General features: G+C 45.7%; 2 protein-coding genes and 1 long non-coding RNA gene across 3 annotated transcripts in view; 2 read left to right on the top strand and 1 right to left on the bottom strand.

Annotated features, from left to right (window-relative positions):
- LOC111963447 (tectonin beta-propeller repeat-containing protein 2) overlaps positions 1 to 13900 on the top strand; it is a 44325-nt gene extending 30425 nt beyond the window's left edge. Inside the window, exons 18-20 of the mRNA XM_023986895.2 lie at positions 2495 to 2636; positions 2820 to 2969; positions 12249 to 13900. Coding sequence (XP_023842663.1) covers positions 2495 to 2636; positions 2820 to 2969; positions 12249 to 12400 — 444 coding nt within the window. The 3' untranslated portion in view covers positions 12401 to 13900. The remainder of the gene's footprint in view (positions 1 to 2494; positions 2637 to 2819; positions 2970 to 12248) is intronic.
- LOC139027677 (uncharacterized) lies at positions 2986 to 11563 on the top strand. Its single transcript, XR_011479798.1, has 3 exons — positions 2986 to 3208; positions 11367 to 11419; positions 11503 to 11563. It is a non-coding gene; the product is annotated as an uncharacterized lncRNA (long non-coding RNA).
- On the bottom strand, positions 12897 to 15925 carry LOC111963449 (ankyrin repeat domain-containing protein 9). Its single transcript, XM_023986898.2, has one exon. It carries the CDS (start codon positions 15346 to 15348, stop codon positions 14482 to 14484), a length of 867 nt encoding a protein of 288 aa, XP_023842666.1. The 5' UTR covers positions 15349 to 15925; the 3' UTR covers positions 12897 to 14481.
- Between the last annotated feature and the right edge of the window lie 504 nt (positions 15926 to 16429).

Here is a 16429-nt window from a genome sequence, read left to right on the forward strand (position 1 = left end):
GTGTAGTACACGTGTCCAAACGCTGGCGCGGATGCAGGCAAACGTCGGACGAAAACTTCAAAAAGTTATATTACAAGTCGAATAAACTGGTCAAACTTAGTAGAGAATCAATCTTCAGGATGTTGTTATCATATATATCCAATAACGTTCCAACCGGAGCATTTCTTCATGTCTGTATAAGTAATGGCACACATGACCATTCCATGACGCGCGCATGACCAGGAACTAGCATTCTGCCAGACAACTGACTCAAATAGCTCCCATCCAGCCCCACATCACACTAGAGGCTTCATTCCACGTTCTCCTGACTGTTGACATCTAGTGGAAGGCGTAGGAAGTGCAAACAGATCCATATATTACAGGGAATTGAATAGGCGATGACTTTCACATCGACCCTTCTCAGAATTCTCACTTCCTGTTTGGAAGTTTGCCTGCCATATGAGTTCTGTTATACTCACAGACATAATTCAAACAGTTTTAGAAACTTCAGAGTGTTTTCTATCCAATAGTAATAATAATATGCATATACTGGGACAGAGTAGGAGGGAGTTCACTATGGGCACCAATTCATCCAAAAGTGAAAATGCTACCCCCTATCCCAAAGAAGTTTTAACAGCTGCCCATACCGTGCCACAATGGCAAGATAAAGTAAGATTTCTCCATTCCTGCATACGATTTAGTGTGTATTGACTTATTAATGAACTGATGTTACTGTAAATGGTTAGTGTACTGATATATCCTAGCTAACCATTGGTAATCTTATTAAATGATGCTATGGAGCCAAAACAACAGTATATGTTGCTAGACTAGAGATATACCCCAAGCTATAGTTAGTCTTTGGTTGCACATCTCACTAGCAGGAATGAAGCAAGGGTGTAAACATATCCTATCACTGTTTACAGCTGGTCTCCAGCTACCCAGACCTGTCTGATCAGCCTGGTAGGGTGCTGTGGGTGTGTCCAGCTTACACCTGTGCAAATCTGTGTGCATAACAATGGAATTAAACATCCAACCAATGCCTCAGGAGTTGTTCTGTAGATCCACCACACACGCAGAGGGTTGTGGGGTCCTGTCCAGAAACAACCCCTAGCCCCAGAGAATTGGACAGGTGTAAGCTATACCACCAAAATTCCACCAAGCCTATCAGAGGGTTAGGTAGAGCTCTCACCATGTCACCACCCATCAATCCCTCTCAGATCTCCACAAGTGTCTAGACTCTGGGCAGTCGGGGCTATGGGTTGTTTCTGGACAGGCTATGGGTGTTATGGTAGCTCAGTCAGTCAGTCTGGCACTGTCAAAAACATGTAATAGCTGTCAAATACTTGAGAGAGTGTGAGAGGTGAGTGATGAGACCGAGAGAGTGTGACAGGTGAGTGATGCAACAGTTTTTTTAAATTTGTTTTTATTTAACCTTTATTTAACTAGGCAAGTCAGTTAAGAATACATTCTTATTTACAATGACAACCTACTACGGCCAAACCCGGATGATGCTGGCCCAATTGTGCACCACCCTATGGGACTCCCAATCACGTCCGGTTGTGATACACCCTGGAATCGAACCAGGGTCTGTAGTGACGCCTCTAGCTCTGAGATGCAGTGCCTTAGACCGCTGTGCCGCTCATGTTAGAGAGTGACGGGTGAGGGATGTTTCCTCCGTTCCTCACCATCCTCTCAAAGCACATTGGGGTAGAGGAGGGAAGGTTCTTCCTCTTAGGCTTCAATGCACTTTCAAGGAGAGACAAGAAGTGGAGGGAATAAGGATAGAGGAAGCAAGAATGGGATGTCTAGTTTTCACACACTTCTTGAAGAGTTTACTAATTATAATGATTTAGTTATCGGATATAATTATTGTCAATTATGTTGTTTACAGAACCCACTGTATTATATTATTATATCGACTTTTAGAAAATAGAGATGCTGTTTATCTTTTTCATTCTAATGGAAGGTTAAGCATGGCTATAAATGATAGAGAAGTTGACTAAAGCACAAACAGACCTGGCTACTAGGCATGACAAAAAAAACATGCAGTATCCATGTTAGATGTGACATTTGAATTACATGTAGATGTTTTGTTGTTGCTAGGAGTTATGGTCTCATTGTGCCTTTCATACACTCATATTCCTTTTACATGTGAAGCTGCAAGAAAATCATATTTAAATGTATATCAAACCATTTTGAAGTGTTGACCCTGATGTCACAAATTGTCCCCTTTTATTTATAGAAAGACCAATATGATTGCCTACATTGTACATCTGCCTGCATTTGATTAATACAGTGATGGTTGCTTATGTATTTTATTTTTAAGTCAATCCTCATATCTTCAGAATGTTTAAGAAAATAGTCTTAGCATTTTACTATAGATATTGATGATAAAGTAATTCTGGAGACATACCAGACAAAAATATTTGACCCTCACACTGAGTTTATAGTTCAGCCCATGATATCTCCTGTTGTGCTGTATTGTTGACACCGTCATGGTTTCCTGCTCCATCAGCCACTAGGAGTGCATTTTATTAGAATCCACACCAGTCCCAACGACAGAATGCTGTGGGCCATGGACAACAGAGGGAACGTACATGTCCGCACGGGAATCACAGACGAGATGCCTATCGGCACAGACTGGGAACACATTCCAGGTAAATTACCTGACGATTGACCGACTAGTCAGACACCCAATGATAATTAATAACACCTTTGTCCGACTTCAAAGACTTTGTAATCTACATATTCATAAGCGGAAGATCAGACACCCATTCATAAAACCTTTGTCCAAAGACTAGATCATAATTTTTCCTTTCGTTTATCCAAATTATTCCCAGGCCTGCAGGCCAATCAGCTGGTGCTGAGTGTGAAGACTGTTTGGGTGCGCTGCCCCAACGGGGAGGTGGCGAGGCGCTATGGTATCACTGACAAGAACCCAGCAGGGGACTACTGGAAGAAGATACCAGGCCTGCTCAACTGGCTGACAGGTGAGTGATGAGGGAGAGAGAGGTGAGTGATGAGGGAGAGAGAGGTGAGTGATGAGGGAGAGAGAGGTGAGTGATGAGGGAGAGAGAGGTGAGTGATGAGGGAGAGAGNGAGAGAGAGGTGAGTGATGAGGGAGAGAGAGGTGAGTGATGAGGGAGAGAGAGGTGAGTGATGAGGGAGAGAGAGGTGAGTGATGAGGGAGAGAGGTGAGTGATGAGGGAGAGAGAGGTGAGTGATGAGGGTGACAGGTGAGTGATGAGGGTGACAGGTGAGTGATGAGACTGAGTGATGAGACAGACAGTGAGTGAGTGAGTGATGAGACAGACAGTGAGTGAGTGAGTGATGAGACAGAGTGAGTGAGTGATGAGACAGACAGAGTGATGAGAGCGAGAGTGATGAGAGCGAGAGTGATGAGAGCGAGAGTGATGAGAGCGAGAGCGATGAGAGCGAGAGTGATGAGAGCGAGTAGGGAGAGAGTGTGAGCGATAGTGTGAATATATAACCAAAATATATCCTGTACTGCATGTATGTACCATACTCACCTTTCCCTCTACCACACAATACAAAACAACATCACAATAACCAAAAAACCTCACCACTTCTACAACCGTATATCTAAAACATCTTCCCCAGCTATACAGGCAGCCACCCCAACACACCATATCTCCTGAAACATCTACACACTTTTTATCATTCTATACAACTCATATTCAATCCTAAGGCGCGCAGAGACCATCCCATTAAACAATAGTAAAGGGTATGTTATCCGCCCACCTTTGACCCTGTTCCTCCTTGTTAGCCAAATAACCAACTTCGTCTGAGAAAACAAAAAATTCAACAAAACACATTTGACTTTCTCCTTATTCGAATACCTGTACCCCATTATAAACATCCCAACAGTAGAAACCACCCCCAACCTCTCACACAGACATTCCAACAAAGACATGAATGACATTAACCTGGTGCACACAGAAAACACATGAATCACAGTTTCTTTCATAACACAGAAAGGACACCCCTGCTCGATTCCCGGTTCAACCCGTGCCAACCAGCTGTTAGTGGCCAGGGCTCCATGAAGAACCCTCCACTGGAGGTCCCCTGACTTCTTTGGTACTGGGTGTTTGTAGAGCTCCCTCCATCTAAAACCCACCATGCTCTCCGCCCCACATACCCCCTGCCACTGATGTGCCTTCACTCCTGTTAGGCTCCTAATGTTCCTAACCTTAACACAGAGGTTGTAGAGGGCTTTACCTCCCACCCCTTCAAACTCCCCCAGGCTCGGAGTGTTAAAATCTAACAAGTCCTCCAGACTAGAGGTCAACCGATTAATCGGAATGGCCAATTAATTAGGGCCGATTTCAAGTTTTCATAACAATCGGAAATCGGTAATTTTGGATGCCGATTTAAAAAAAAWATATATATATATAATAATAATATATATTATTTTACACCTTTATTTAACTAGGCAAGTCAGTTAAGAACACGTTCTTATTTTCAATGACGGCCTAGGAACAGTGGGTTAACTGCCTTGTTCAGCGGCAGAACGACAGATTTTTACCTTGTCAGCTCAGGGATTCAATCTTGCAACCTTGCGGTTAACTAGTCCAACGCTCTAACCACCTGCCTCATGAGGAGCCCGTCTGTTACGCGAATGCAGTAAGAAGCCAAGGTAATTTGTTAGCTAGCATTAACCTTATCTTATAAAAAACAATCAATCAATCAATCATAATCACTAGTTATAACTACACATGGTTGATGATATTACTAGTTTATCTAGCGTGTCCTGCGTTGCATATAATCGATGCAGTGCGTATTTGCGAAAAAGGACTGTCGTTGCTCCAACGTGTACCGAACCATAAACATCAATGCCTTTCTTAAAATCAATACACAGAAGTATATATTTTTAAACCTGCATATTTAGTTAAAAGAAATCCAGGTTAGCAGGCAATATTAACGAGGTGAAATTGTGTCACTTCTCTTGCGTTCATTGCACGCAGAGTCAGGGTATATGCAACAGTTTGGGCCGCCTGGCTCATTGCGAACTAATTTGCCAGAATTTTACGTAATTATGACATAACATTGAAGGTTGTGCAATGTAACAGGAATATTTAGACTTATGGATGCCACCCGTTAGATAAAATCCGTATTTCACTGAAAGAATAAACGTTTTGTTTTCGAGATGATAGTTTCCTGATTCGACCATATTAATGAGCTACGGCTCGTATTTCTGTGTGTTATTATGTTAGAATTAAGTCTATGATTTGATAGAGCAGTCTGACTGAGCGATGGTAGGCAACAGCAGGCTCGTAAGCATTCATTCAAACAGCACTTTCATGCGTTTTTCCAGCAGCTCTTCGCTGTGCTTCAAGCATTGCGCTGTTTATGACTTCAAGCCTATCAACTCCCGAGATTAGGCTGGTGTAACCGATGTAAAATGGCTAGCTAGTTTGCGGGGTGCACGCTAATAGCGTTTCAAATGTCACTCGCTCTGAGACTTGGAGTGGTTGTTCCCCTTGCTCTGCATGGGTAACGCTGCTTCGAGGGTGGCTGTTGTCGATGTGTTCCTGGTTCGAGGCCAGGTTGGAGCGAGGAGAGGGACGGAAGCTATACTGTTACACTGGCAATACTAAAGTGCCTATAAGAACATCCAATAGTCAAAGGTTAATGAAATACAAATGGTATAGAGAGAAATAGTCCTATAATTCCTATAATAACTACAACCTAAAACTTCTTACCTGGGAATATTTAAGACTCATGTTAAAAGGAACCACCAGCTTTCATATGTTCTCATGTTCTGAGCAAGGAACTTAAACGTTAGCTTTCTTACATGGCACATATTGCACTTTTACTTTCTTCTCCAACACTTTGTTTTTGCATTATTTTAACCAAATTTAACATGTTTCATTATTTATTTGAGGCTAAATTTATTTTATTGATGTATTATATTAAGTTAAAATAAGTGTTCAGTCAGTATTGTTGTAATTGTCATTATTACAAATAAATAAATAAAAATCGGACGATTAATCGGTATCTGCTTTTTTGGTCCTCCAATAATCGGAATCAGTATCGGCGTTGAAAAATCATAATCGGTCGACCTCTACTCCAGACCCCCTTGCCAGTCTCCAGTCTCTGCCGTCACCTGCAGTGGCGGAAACATTGGTGGCCCCTCCCCCTTTGGCGGCTCAAACACCTCCCTTACCGACTCAGACAGTGCCAACTGGACCTCCTCCAGGAATCTCTCCAGCAGCCTAAGAGACGTTATTCCTGTTTGTTGTGCCAGGACTTCCGGGGTTTTCCCGGTCTGAGAGACCTGCTGTTCTCAGCCTCTCCAGCTTCATGAGGAACAGCTGCTGGTCCAACCCTAATCCGCCAGCTCTCCTCAGCAGCGCTCATGCTGGTTCTCTCCAGTCAACACCAGTATGGTACAGCAGTCTCTGCACTGCCTTTAGTCGGAAAGCAGCCATCCTGCTCTCCAGTTCCACCAGGCCCTGTCCTCCTTTGTGGACGGTCATGTACAACACTGCCGCCCTCGGCCAGTGATGGCCCGACCAGAAAAAGCCCACCAGCTTGCGTTGCAGGTCTGCGAGCAGACCAACGGGGGGGTTGAGGACAGTCAGTTTATGCCACAGGGAAGATGCAACCAGGTTGTTGATTATCAGCACCCTCCCTCTATATGACACTTGGGACAGGAGCCACCTCCACCTGGCCAGTCTTGACACCACTGCCTGTGACAGCCCCTCCCAGTTCTTCCTGACCCACCTCTCCGAGCCCAGGTACACCCCCAACACTTTAAGCCTTTCACAACCCCACTGCAAACCCCCTGGAAGCAGAGGAGGAGCCCTATCCCCCCCATGCCCCACATAACAGAGCTTTGCTCTTGCCCAGTTTACCTTAGCTGACGAAGCTTCCTCGTACACCTTTAGACAGGTCTCTAGTGCCTGCATATCCTGACCATCCCTGACCATCACCGAAACGTCATCTGCATATGCTGACACTACTATACCTATCACCATATCCTTGCCTGTCCAGCACACTCCCTGCAGTCTCCTGCGTAGCAGTCCCAAAAAAGGCTCAATGGCTAGTGTATATAACTGCCCAGATAGAGGGCATCCTTGTCTAATGCCCCGTCTCACCCAGACTGGCCTACTGAGCCCCGCTCCCACCTTGACCATACATGACGCCCCAGCATACAACAGCTTCACACAGGTCAAAAAACTCTTCCCAAACACAGACATCACATTAAACAGATACTCATGTTCCACTCTATCAAAAGCCTTCTCTTGATCTAAAGAGACCAGTCCAAATTTCACATTAGAACCTCTCGACAGGTTCAACATGTCCCTGATTTAAGAACAAGTTGTCCGTGATTGAGCATCCCGGTACACAATATGTTTGGTCCTTATGTACTATCGGGTCCAGATGGGACTTCAGTCTGTTAGAGAGGACCTTGGCAAATATCTTGTAGTCCGCACAGAGCAATGCCACAGGCCTCCAGTTCATAAGTTCACACAAATCCCCTTTTTTGGGCAGGAGAGCCTGACGGCAGCTCAGCGGCAACTCTCCTACCCCGACGCATTCACGCAAAAGAAGTCCAGGCCAATTATTTCCCAGAATTTTTTATAGAACTCCACTGGGAGTCCATCGATCCCCGGTGCACGACCAGGGGACATCTGGGTTACGGCCTCTGCCAGTTCATGMGACAACAGAGGAATGTCCATTTCATCCCTCTGTGCCAGAGATAGCTTAGGGAGTCCTGCGAACAAGACCTGAGCACACGTAGGATCACACATTTCTGCCCTATACAACTCAGTATAAAACTCCACAGTTCGCTCTCGGATCTCCCCCACCACAGAGGTCACCAGCCCATCAGACAGCCGCTCTGTCTTTCCGAACCAAAGAAGGAGCTGGGAGCATCCATCTCCTTGAGCATGGAGAACCTAGCTCTTACAAATGCTCCCTTTGCTTTAACCTGGAAAAAACTGCCCAGGTCCCTACGTTATTCAGCTAAATTAGCCTGGAGGCCTACATTGCCTTGCCCCACCATCTCTACCTCCATCTCACTAATACTATGCTCTAGTTCCCCCAATACTCTCCTAGCTCTGAGATGAGAGAGCTGTATACTGTTGACAGAAAAGCCAAATTTGGACTTTCCCCACATCCCACCATTGACTCAGAGACTCATACTCCTCTCTTCGCTGCCCCCACCTTTCCCAAAAGGTCTGTAAACCTGAGCAAAAAGTGGCATCTTGTAAGAGCTTTACATTAAGCTTCCAATAGGATGCCTGCCGGGCCCTGATGAAATAGACAGCTAGCCATGGTTATGTAGTGATCCGAAAACCCCACCGGGAGAATGGTAGTGTCTAACAGCCTATTGCTCCGATTCCTGGACATGTAAAAACAATCAAGCGTGCTGCACACACCTTAACCCCAAAAACCTTCACCCAGTATACTGTCTTGTGTTGGAATGTTTAGTTCTCCAAACATCCACTAGTCGAACTGATTAATGATGTCCCTTAACACTCCCACTGACACTGAATGAGGCTCTTCCCCATTTCTGTCTTTCGTAAAATCCATGTACAGTTCCAGTCCCCGCCGACCACCAGCGTCTCCTCAGGCGCTACCTTGAGAGTTCCTGTCTAAGACTCCCAAATAGAACCCCCATCTCTCTCCCTGTGTTAGGCGCATACACATTTATAAAGACAAAACCCATGTTGTTAATTTTTGCTTTTACAACAAGCAGCCTACCCACACACCTCCTTTGAGGAGCAAATTTTTACAGACAGACCCCGTACAAAAAGGACTGCCACCCCTGCACTAAAATTTGTCCCATGGCTCAACACACTTGTGCCTTTCCACCAGAGCCCCAATCGACTTCATTCAACACATCACTATGCGTCTCCTGCAGAAACAACGCCTGTACTTTTTTGGTTTTACATATTCACCCAACACACTCCTCTTTCCCGCATCTCTGGCGCGATTTATATTGAGCGATCCTACCCGAAGTTTCCATAAGAAGTGAGAGGAAAGCCAACAAAAAAAGAGACCAAGCAAAGCTCAAACAGCCCCAGTGCCAGAAGGAAACTATACATCTAAAACAGTGTCTGAAGGTAGACCCTTCACACACTGTTGTGACCCACTTCCTAAACCGTTTCCTGGGTGAGAGGACACCATGCCCCTCATTTTTCATAGCATGTTGTACTGATCTTACAAACTTTCTCGGATCAGAATTAAGATCGACTTATTCCCCTTGGCTCATTCAGGAACGTTGTCATTTCTCTCGTGTAATTGACCCCTCTGCTTTGACTGGCTGTTAGCTCCGGATGCATTGAAGAGGAGTCTGAAAAAAATAACTCATCATCCTCTTCCTCACTTTCCCCTCATCTCCATCTCCCATCCTGACCACCTGCCCTTCCTCTCTGGTCAGGGCCTCCCCCCCAGCACCAGGAAAAGGTTCCATGGTGCCTTTGACCACCCCAGCCTCTCCCCTCCCACCTCCTTCCTCCCCTTTTCCTTTTCCGCTTGATACCCTCCTCCTCCCCCCCAGTATCTTACACTTCCCCACTATACTCTCCCATCCACTAGCATAACCTGACTAGACCAGCCTCCGCTACATCACCATCCATAGCATGACTAGACCCAGCCTCCGCTACATCACCATCCATAGCTGACTAGACCCAGCCTCAGCTACACCACCAACTCTAGCCTGACTAGCCCAGCCTCATCTACACCACCATCTCTAGCCTGACTAGGCCCAGCCTCATCTACACCACCATGCATAGCATGACTAGACCCAGCCTCATCTACACCACATCCATAGCATGACTAGACCAGTCTCAGCTACCCCACCATCTCTAGCCTGACTAGACCCAGCCTAATCTACACCACCATCCATAGCATGACTAGACCCAGCCTCAGCTACACCACCATCCATAGCATGACTAGACCCAGCCTCATCTACACCACCATCCATAGCATGACTCAGACCCAGTCTCAGCTACCCCACCATCTCTAGCTGACTAGACCCAGCCTCAATTCTATACCACCACCTCATAGCATGACTAGACCCAGCCTCAGCTACACCCACCATCCATAGCATGACAGACCCAGCCTCAGCTACACCACCATCCATAGCATGACTAGACCCAGCCTCATCTACACCACCATCCATAGCATGACTAGACCCAGCCTCATCTACACCACCATCTATAACATGACTAGCACCAGCCTCATCTACACCACCATCCATAGCATGACTAGGACCCAGCCTCATCTACACCACCCATCCATAGCATGACTAGACCAGCCTCCGCTACACCACCATCTTTAGCCTGACTAGACCCAGCCTCATCTACACCACCATCCATAGCATGACTAGACCCAGCTTCCGCTACACCACCAATCTCTAGCCTGACTAGACCCAGCCTCAGCTACACCACCATCCATAGCATGATTAGACCAGCCTCCACTACCCCACCATCTCTAGCCTGATTAGACCCAGCCTCATCTACACCACCATCCATAGCATGACTAGACCCAGCCTCAGCTACACCACCATCTCTAGCCTGACTAGACCCAGCCTCATCTACACCACCATCCATAGCATGACTAGGCCCAGCCCAGCTACACCACCCATCTCTAGCCTGACTAGACCCAGCCTCCGCTACACCACCTTCTCTAGCCTGACTAGGCCCAGCCTCATCTACACCACCATCTCTGGCATGACTAGACCCAGCCTCATCTACACCACCATCCCTGGCATGACTAGACCCAGCTTCTCTGTCTGCATTCTCATTGCCCCCTGCACGTTGAGCTCGATTTCCCCCACTGGCGCTTGTGCCCTCACCTTGTCTACGGCCTTTGTGGGAAAGATAACTCTTTATGCCCCAAATCCCCACACTCAAAACGCCGTAGACTATCGTGTGCTGGCCAACCCTGCGTAGAGCCCCCCCATGCCTCACTTTAAAATGCACATTTAGCTGTTGCTCATTGTTATTCAGAAACATAAACACTTGCCTCCGCGAACAAAACAACGTCTTAACGGCATCTGCCTGAAAACCTGCTGACAGTACACGAAACCGCTAGCAAACTTACCAAAACCACTCAGCGCTTTCCTGATTTGATCATCCGTAATAAACGGAGGCAAATTTGCAACTGCTACCCTTGTCGAAGGGGTAGAAAGAGGCGAAATTGGCCACCAACACACCCCTTACGAAATTCCACTAGCAATTAGCCTACCAACCAAATTGCTCTTTTCATGACCACAACCACAGCTTGGCGAGGTGAGTGATGAGGGAGAGAGATGAGTGGAGAGAGAGGTGAGAGAGTGAGATGAGGGAGAAGAGTGAGTGATGAGGAAGAGAGAGTGTGGAGTGATGAGGGAGAGAGAGGTGAGTGATGAGGAGAGAGAGGTGAGTGATGAGGGAGAGAGAGGTGAGTGATGAGGGAGAGAGAGGTGAGTGATGAGGAGAGAGAGGTGAGTGATGAGAGGAAGGTGAGTATTAGAGAGGGAGAGAGGTGAGTGATTAGAGAGGAGAGAGAGGTGAGTGATTAGAGAGGGAGAGAGAGGAGTGATTAGAGAGGGAGAGAGAGAGAAAGGCGGGAGCGCGAGGACGACGCGAAGGAGAGGCGCGAGAGAGGCGGAGCGCGCGAGGAGAGAGGCGCGAGAGGGAGGAAGCCGAAGGAGAGGCGCGAGGGAGAGAGCATTGAGAGGGAAACAGAGTGCAAGAGAGAGAGCGAGAGAGGAGTGCGCCAGGGGTGGGTGAGTGAGAGAGGGCGCCAGGGTGTGAGTGAAAAGACGCGCGCCAGAGTGGGTGAGAGAGAGAGCAGAGGTGGGTGAGAGAGAGAGCGCGCCAGAGTGGGGTGAGAGAGAGAGCGCGCCAGGAGTGGGTGAGAGAGAGAGCGCGCCAGAGGTGGGTGAGAGAGAGAGCGCGCCAGAGAGTGGGTGAGTGAGAGAGCGCGCCAGAGGGTGGGTGAGTGAGAGAGCGCGCCAGAGGTGGTGAGTGAGAGAGCCGCCAGAGGTGGGTGAGAGAGAGAGAGAGAGCGCGCCAGAGGTGAGTGAGTGAGAGAGAGAGAGAAAGTGATAGGTGAGTGATGAGAGGCATTGTTAATGCTTGGCTTGCTATTCCATTGTGCACATTTGAGATCTACTACATTGCAGTCAGAATACTGATATACAAATCATCCCAAATAACTACTTGTTAGGGGATCAACATTAGAAAATTGTGTGCCTCTGCTTCGCCTTGCTCAAACTGATCACCTCCAACATGCTGATTGTCCCACAGTGACACCCATGGACGAGCTGTGGGCTGTGAGTGTTTCTGGAGGTCTGAGGCACCGGCTCACCGAGACCCTGGTGCACAACACCATCAATTCCCATGTCAACACAGGCTCCCTGAGCGGAGAGGACCTGGAAGAGGAGTGGGAGGTCATCTAAAGAAGACTGAAATTGTGTTCTATTCCCTATATAGTGCACTACATTTGACTAGGGACCATAGGGCCCTGGTCAAGTCATGGACTATGAAGGGAATAGGGTACTATTTCTCACATCTTTCCCCAACTGAAACAACCACTCTTTATTAATATTCATTTTCACTACTGAAATGGGCTGCATTGCATTTATTGGTGGGCACTTTACCTACTGTATGTCTTTTTAATGTTATCATCCTATGTACACAGTAGATTCTAAGGCAACTGCTTGGTGCTTATGAATCAGTACGGATTGCACAATGGCTTTGTGGACAGACAGGATAATTGGTGTTACCAAGGGAACGGGGTGTCTCCCAGACCACCTCATGCTGTGTACAACCAGTGTTTACTTTTAACCTAACCCAACCAATCCCTATTGAATTTAATTTAAGGAATGAATTGTTATATTCGTTTTAATATTTTTTTTATTGGTGACGTTTTAGGAAGGCAATTTTTTTCCTTCATTTTGGTTAGTTTGCACTTTAATTGAAGTGGGAAGGTAACTGCACTCCCAATACACAGCACTAGTCAAGACTTGCTACCCTGAGACCGTACACAGCGATAGTCTAGACTTTATACCCTAAGACAGTCTGTTGTTTTCTTAGAAAACGTCCTCTCCCAAAGGAACTTACTGTAGCTCTTGTATTGTTTTTTACATATCGATTTATTCCGATGAATACTGTACGTACCACAACACACTTAGAGCCTTCCAAAAGGGTATCTTCAATTAAATATTTAGATCTGTCATACCTCTAGTCCAGTTGAACCACTATCACAGGAGTTATATAGGGCCATGGTCTTTGAATTATGTTTTCATGTTGTTTTAAAGGAAACTACGATGGTAGTATGAAGGAGATCCATTTAGTTTTTTTTACTGTTTATAATAACACAGATGTAACGTGACTGGAAGTACTTGAATGGAGAAATGTATCATGTTAGTCACAGTGCAAGGGTAGCATATAAGTGTAGATGCTTCCTTTTTTACTGTGGAATACTGTGCTCACTAAGGAAGGGATATTTGCAGGAGTTTGTTCTGGGAGATTTATAACACGTGTATTTTGTATAACTACCAGAAAGGGAAACGAACCAAATAATTTATTCAGTCTTAATACAGTTACTGTATAATTAAGGGAATCGTGCATTTAATGGTATCATATTGTTGCTTCTGAATACTGTGCTATTTAATCCTTAGGAGTTTGCCAGTTCAATTCAGATTGACAAAGTCCGGGCCAGAAGTAGTGCACAATATAGATGAATAGGGTGCCATTTGAGATGAAAAACCAGATTGAATGACAGATGTTTTACACTAGACAGGAAAACCCAAAAATCGAGTTGAAGTATCCCCTCTGTGTGTCTATATGGGATTCCATGGGATATAGAGCACTGCAAGTCCACTGAATCCTGTTGTATGAATCCATGCCTCTCCTCAGTAATGAATGAACTTCCTTAATAAAGGTGTTTACAGTGACTCTACCTGATGGTGCTGTATGACCTCCATAGGACTGCAAATTTGTACTTTAGCCCATCACTAACACAGTGCTGATCTGGAACAAAATTGTGGGGGCCTAGGACAGGACTGGAGCTGAGAATGTTTTCCTTCTGACCATGAGCCGTGCGCAAAAAGCACATTCAAACCATTGTGCCATGTTATGGGTGATACGTTCAGTTTTGGACCTAGTCTACTATTGTTTCTGTAGGTCTAACAACACTTCTCAGTTGCCWGTGTAATAACATTCTCTGCACTGCTTCACTCCACAACCACCAGATAATGGCGAAGTATATTCTGGATGAAAGAAAACAACTGCAACAGGTTCTCGTGTACACAATACTCTTATTTACATTGCAACATTCAATTCACTCTACTTTAAAGTATGACAAGTCAAGATGTGTATTCTATAGTGCATTGTTTTTAAACATCAAAATGAAAACCTTTTGAGTTGTTGCTATTTACAAAGCTGCATACTGCATTTTATTAAATCGTTCACACCATAGCCAAAAAGAAACCTTTGAGTCCTGTAGTCAGTCAGGTAGTTTTGTCTGAGAGAATCTTTATCTGGCATACTGGTGTAGCCTGAAGTCCAGTGGTTTCAGAAAGTCTGGCAGAGAGTCCAACTGTTTAACAGGTATAGACTGGGTAATCTTATGCATAGCTTGAACAAAAAGAGAGGGAGGCGATAGTTCTAAGAGCCACTGGAACGCCTGCTCTCCAATAAGACTCTGCCACAGCCCTGGATTCTTCTGCAACTGTRCCTTCATTTGAAAATTGAATTTTGGCATGAAGAGAATGAGGTAACCAAGGCAGACGTGCTTGCTACGCATGTCAGGCTCGCCCTGGCGTATCTGATTTAGGAGGCAGTCCAAGGGGGTGTTCCCATCTCGGTCTGTGACATAAGGACATGCACCGTGTCCTAGTAACATAATCAAACACTCAGGGCGCACCAGTTCGGACGCCAGATGCAATGCGTCTTTGCCTCCTTGCATGTGAAAACATCCACGGGTGTTCAAGTAGCTCTGGCGCTCACTATGAGAGAAGTCTTTTAGGGAGTCCATGATCATTTTCAGGATAGTAATACGATTATAGCGGACAGCTACTGTGAGATGCGGTGTTGCTGATGCTTGGCAGCAGCAGAAGCTTTGACTGGGCATCTCCAGTGCACCGACAGAGTATCTGTTGAGGAGGAATTTGGCGTATTGTTGATGGTCGTGAACAAGTGCATACAGAAAAGCCTCGGGTGGAGTAAAAGAGCACGCCCGCCCTTCTTCCCAATGAAACACTTCCATTGTCCGCATGTCCTCGAGCACCCATACTGGTAACAGGTCCCGCACTGCTTGGTAGAAGGCAAAGGAGGTTCTTTGGCACTGTTTCTCTGATTTATAATCGGCTCGGCTGTCAAACACACCTAGATCGTAAGGCATTGCTACTGTGTTCGGCAGATTCCTTTAATTTCTGAATATACCTTTTTTTGTAAGGTATAGCCTAGCACCTCTGTGCCAGCTCTGTTAACATCAACACAGGATGCGCCCTCTCTCTCTCAGCAGTTATAAATATATAAAATAATCAATAGCTGAATTTAGGGAACTTGTATTACACACGGCAAAAAGTTTTTCAAATAAAAATGAAAGCCTATAGCAAACGTAACGGTCTGTCTCGCTGCTCTTGGAGTCTGTGTTCAGTATGTTTCCGCTGTTATTGACTTGCTTCAAACCCTCTTCAGACTCCATCGGCAGTTTATATACCTTTGCTGGTGACGAACGATAGTGGAACTTCCTTCACGACTGCCCTCGTTGGTCGCTCACTGCGTCAACAAATATCCCCATTGGCTGTCTGATGACGACTCCAAGGTGAGATGAAATGTGACGTCCTCAGTTCCAAGTGCCGTTAACTTTAAAGTATGTGTTTAGTGAGCGATTTGTTTGGGCAACGTGCTATCGCCCCCCTATCGAATGTCCCCAGTGCGTACAGAACCGTCCGGTGTACAGGACGCACGTTAGGTTGTGGGTCGGCAGTGGTTGTGGGTCGGCAGTGCATTATGTAATTGAGCGTCTGGTGCAACGCGCCGCCTCGGTTTCATAATTTCAAGGAATTTACATCTTGTTTAGGTCGTGTTGTGTCGTCAGGATTAGGTTCAATCTATCGACTGTAGACCTATAAAACAAGATATACCACATCAATAACATGGACTACAGGTCTAGACAGGCAACAATGTAGGTTTTTGAAAGTGTTTTTTAAACGTTGACATTCAAATTAACCTCAAATTGTGTAACAGCTTGTAGGTTCGTGCAAAAGTCAAATGTATGTGTTATATAACGTATTAGTTTTAGTAGCTTCAGTATAGGACAGACAATTATAGGCGTATTTTCGATAGTCCACCACGCCATCTGTCTGGTGAATACGTGTAATTACATGTCATAAATAACCTTGAATTGACAAAGTAGCATATGCTCATCTTCATCATCTTCACCCTCATCACCCATTTAAATTAATTTTCAAACATAC

This window comes from Salvelinus sp. IW2-2015, linkage group LG4q.2 (assembly GCF_002910315.2).
Source record: "Salvelinus sp. IW2-2015 linkage group LG4q.2, ASM291031v2, whole genome shotgun sequence".
Taxonomy (NCBI): Eukaryota; Metazoa; Chordata; class Actinopteri; order Salmoniformes; family Salmonidae; genus Salvelinus; species Salvelinus sp. IW2-2015.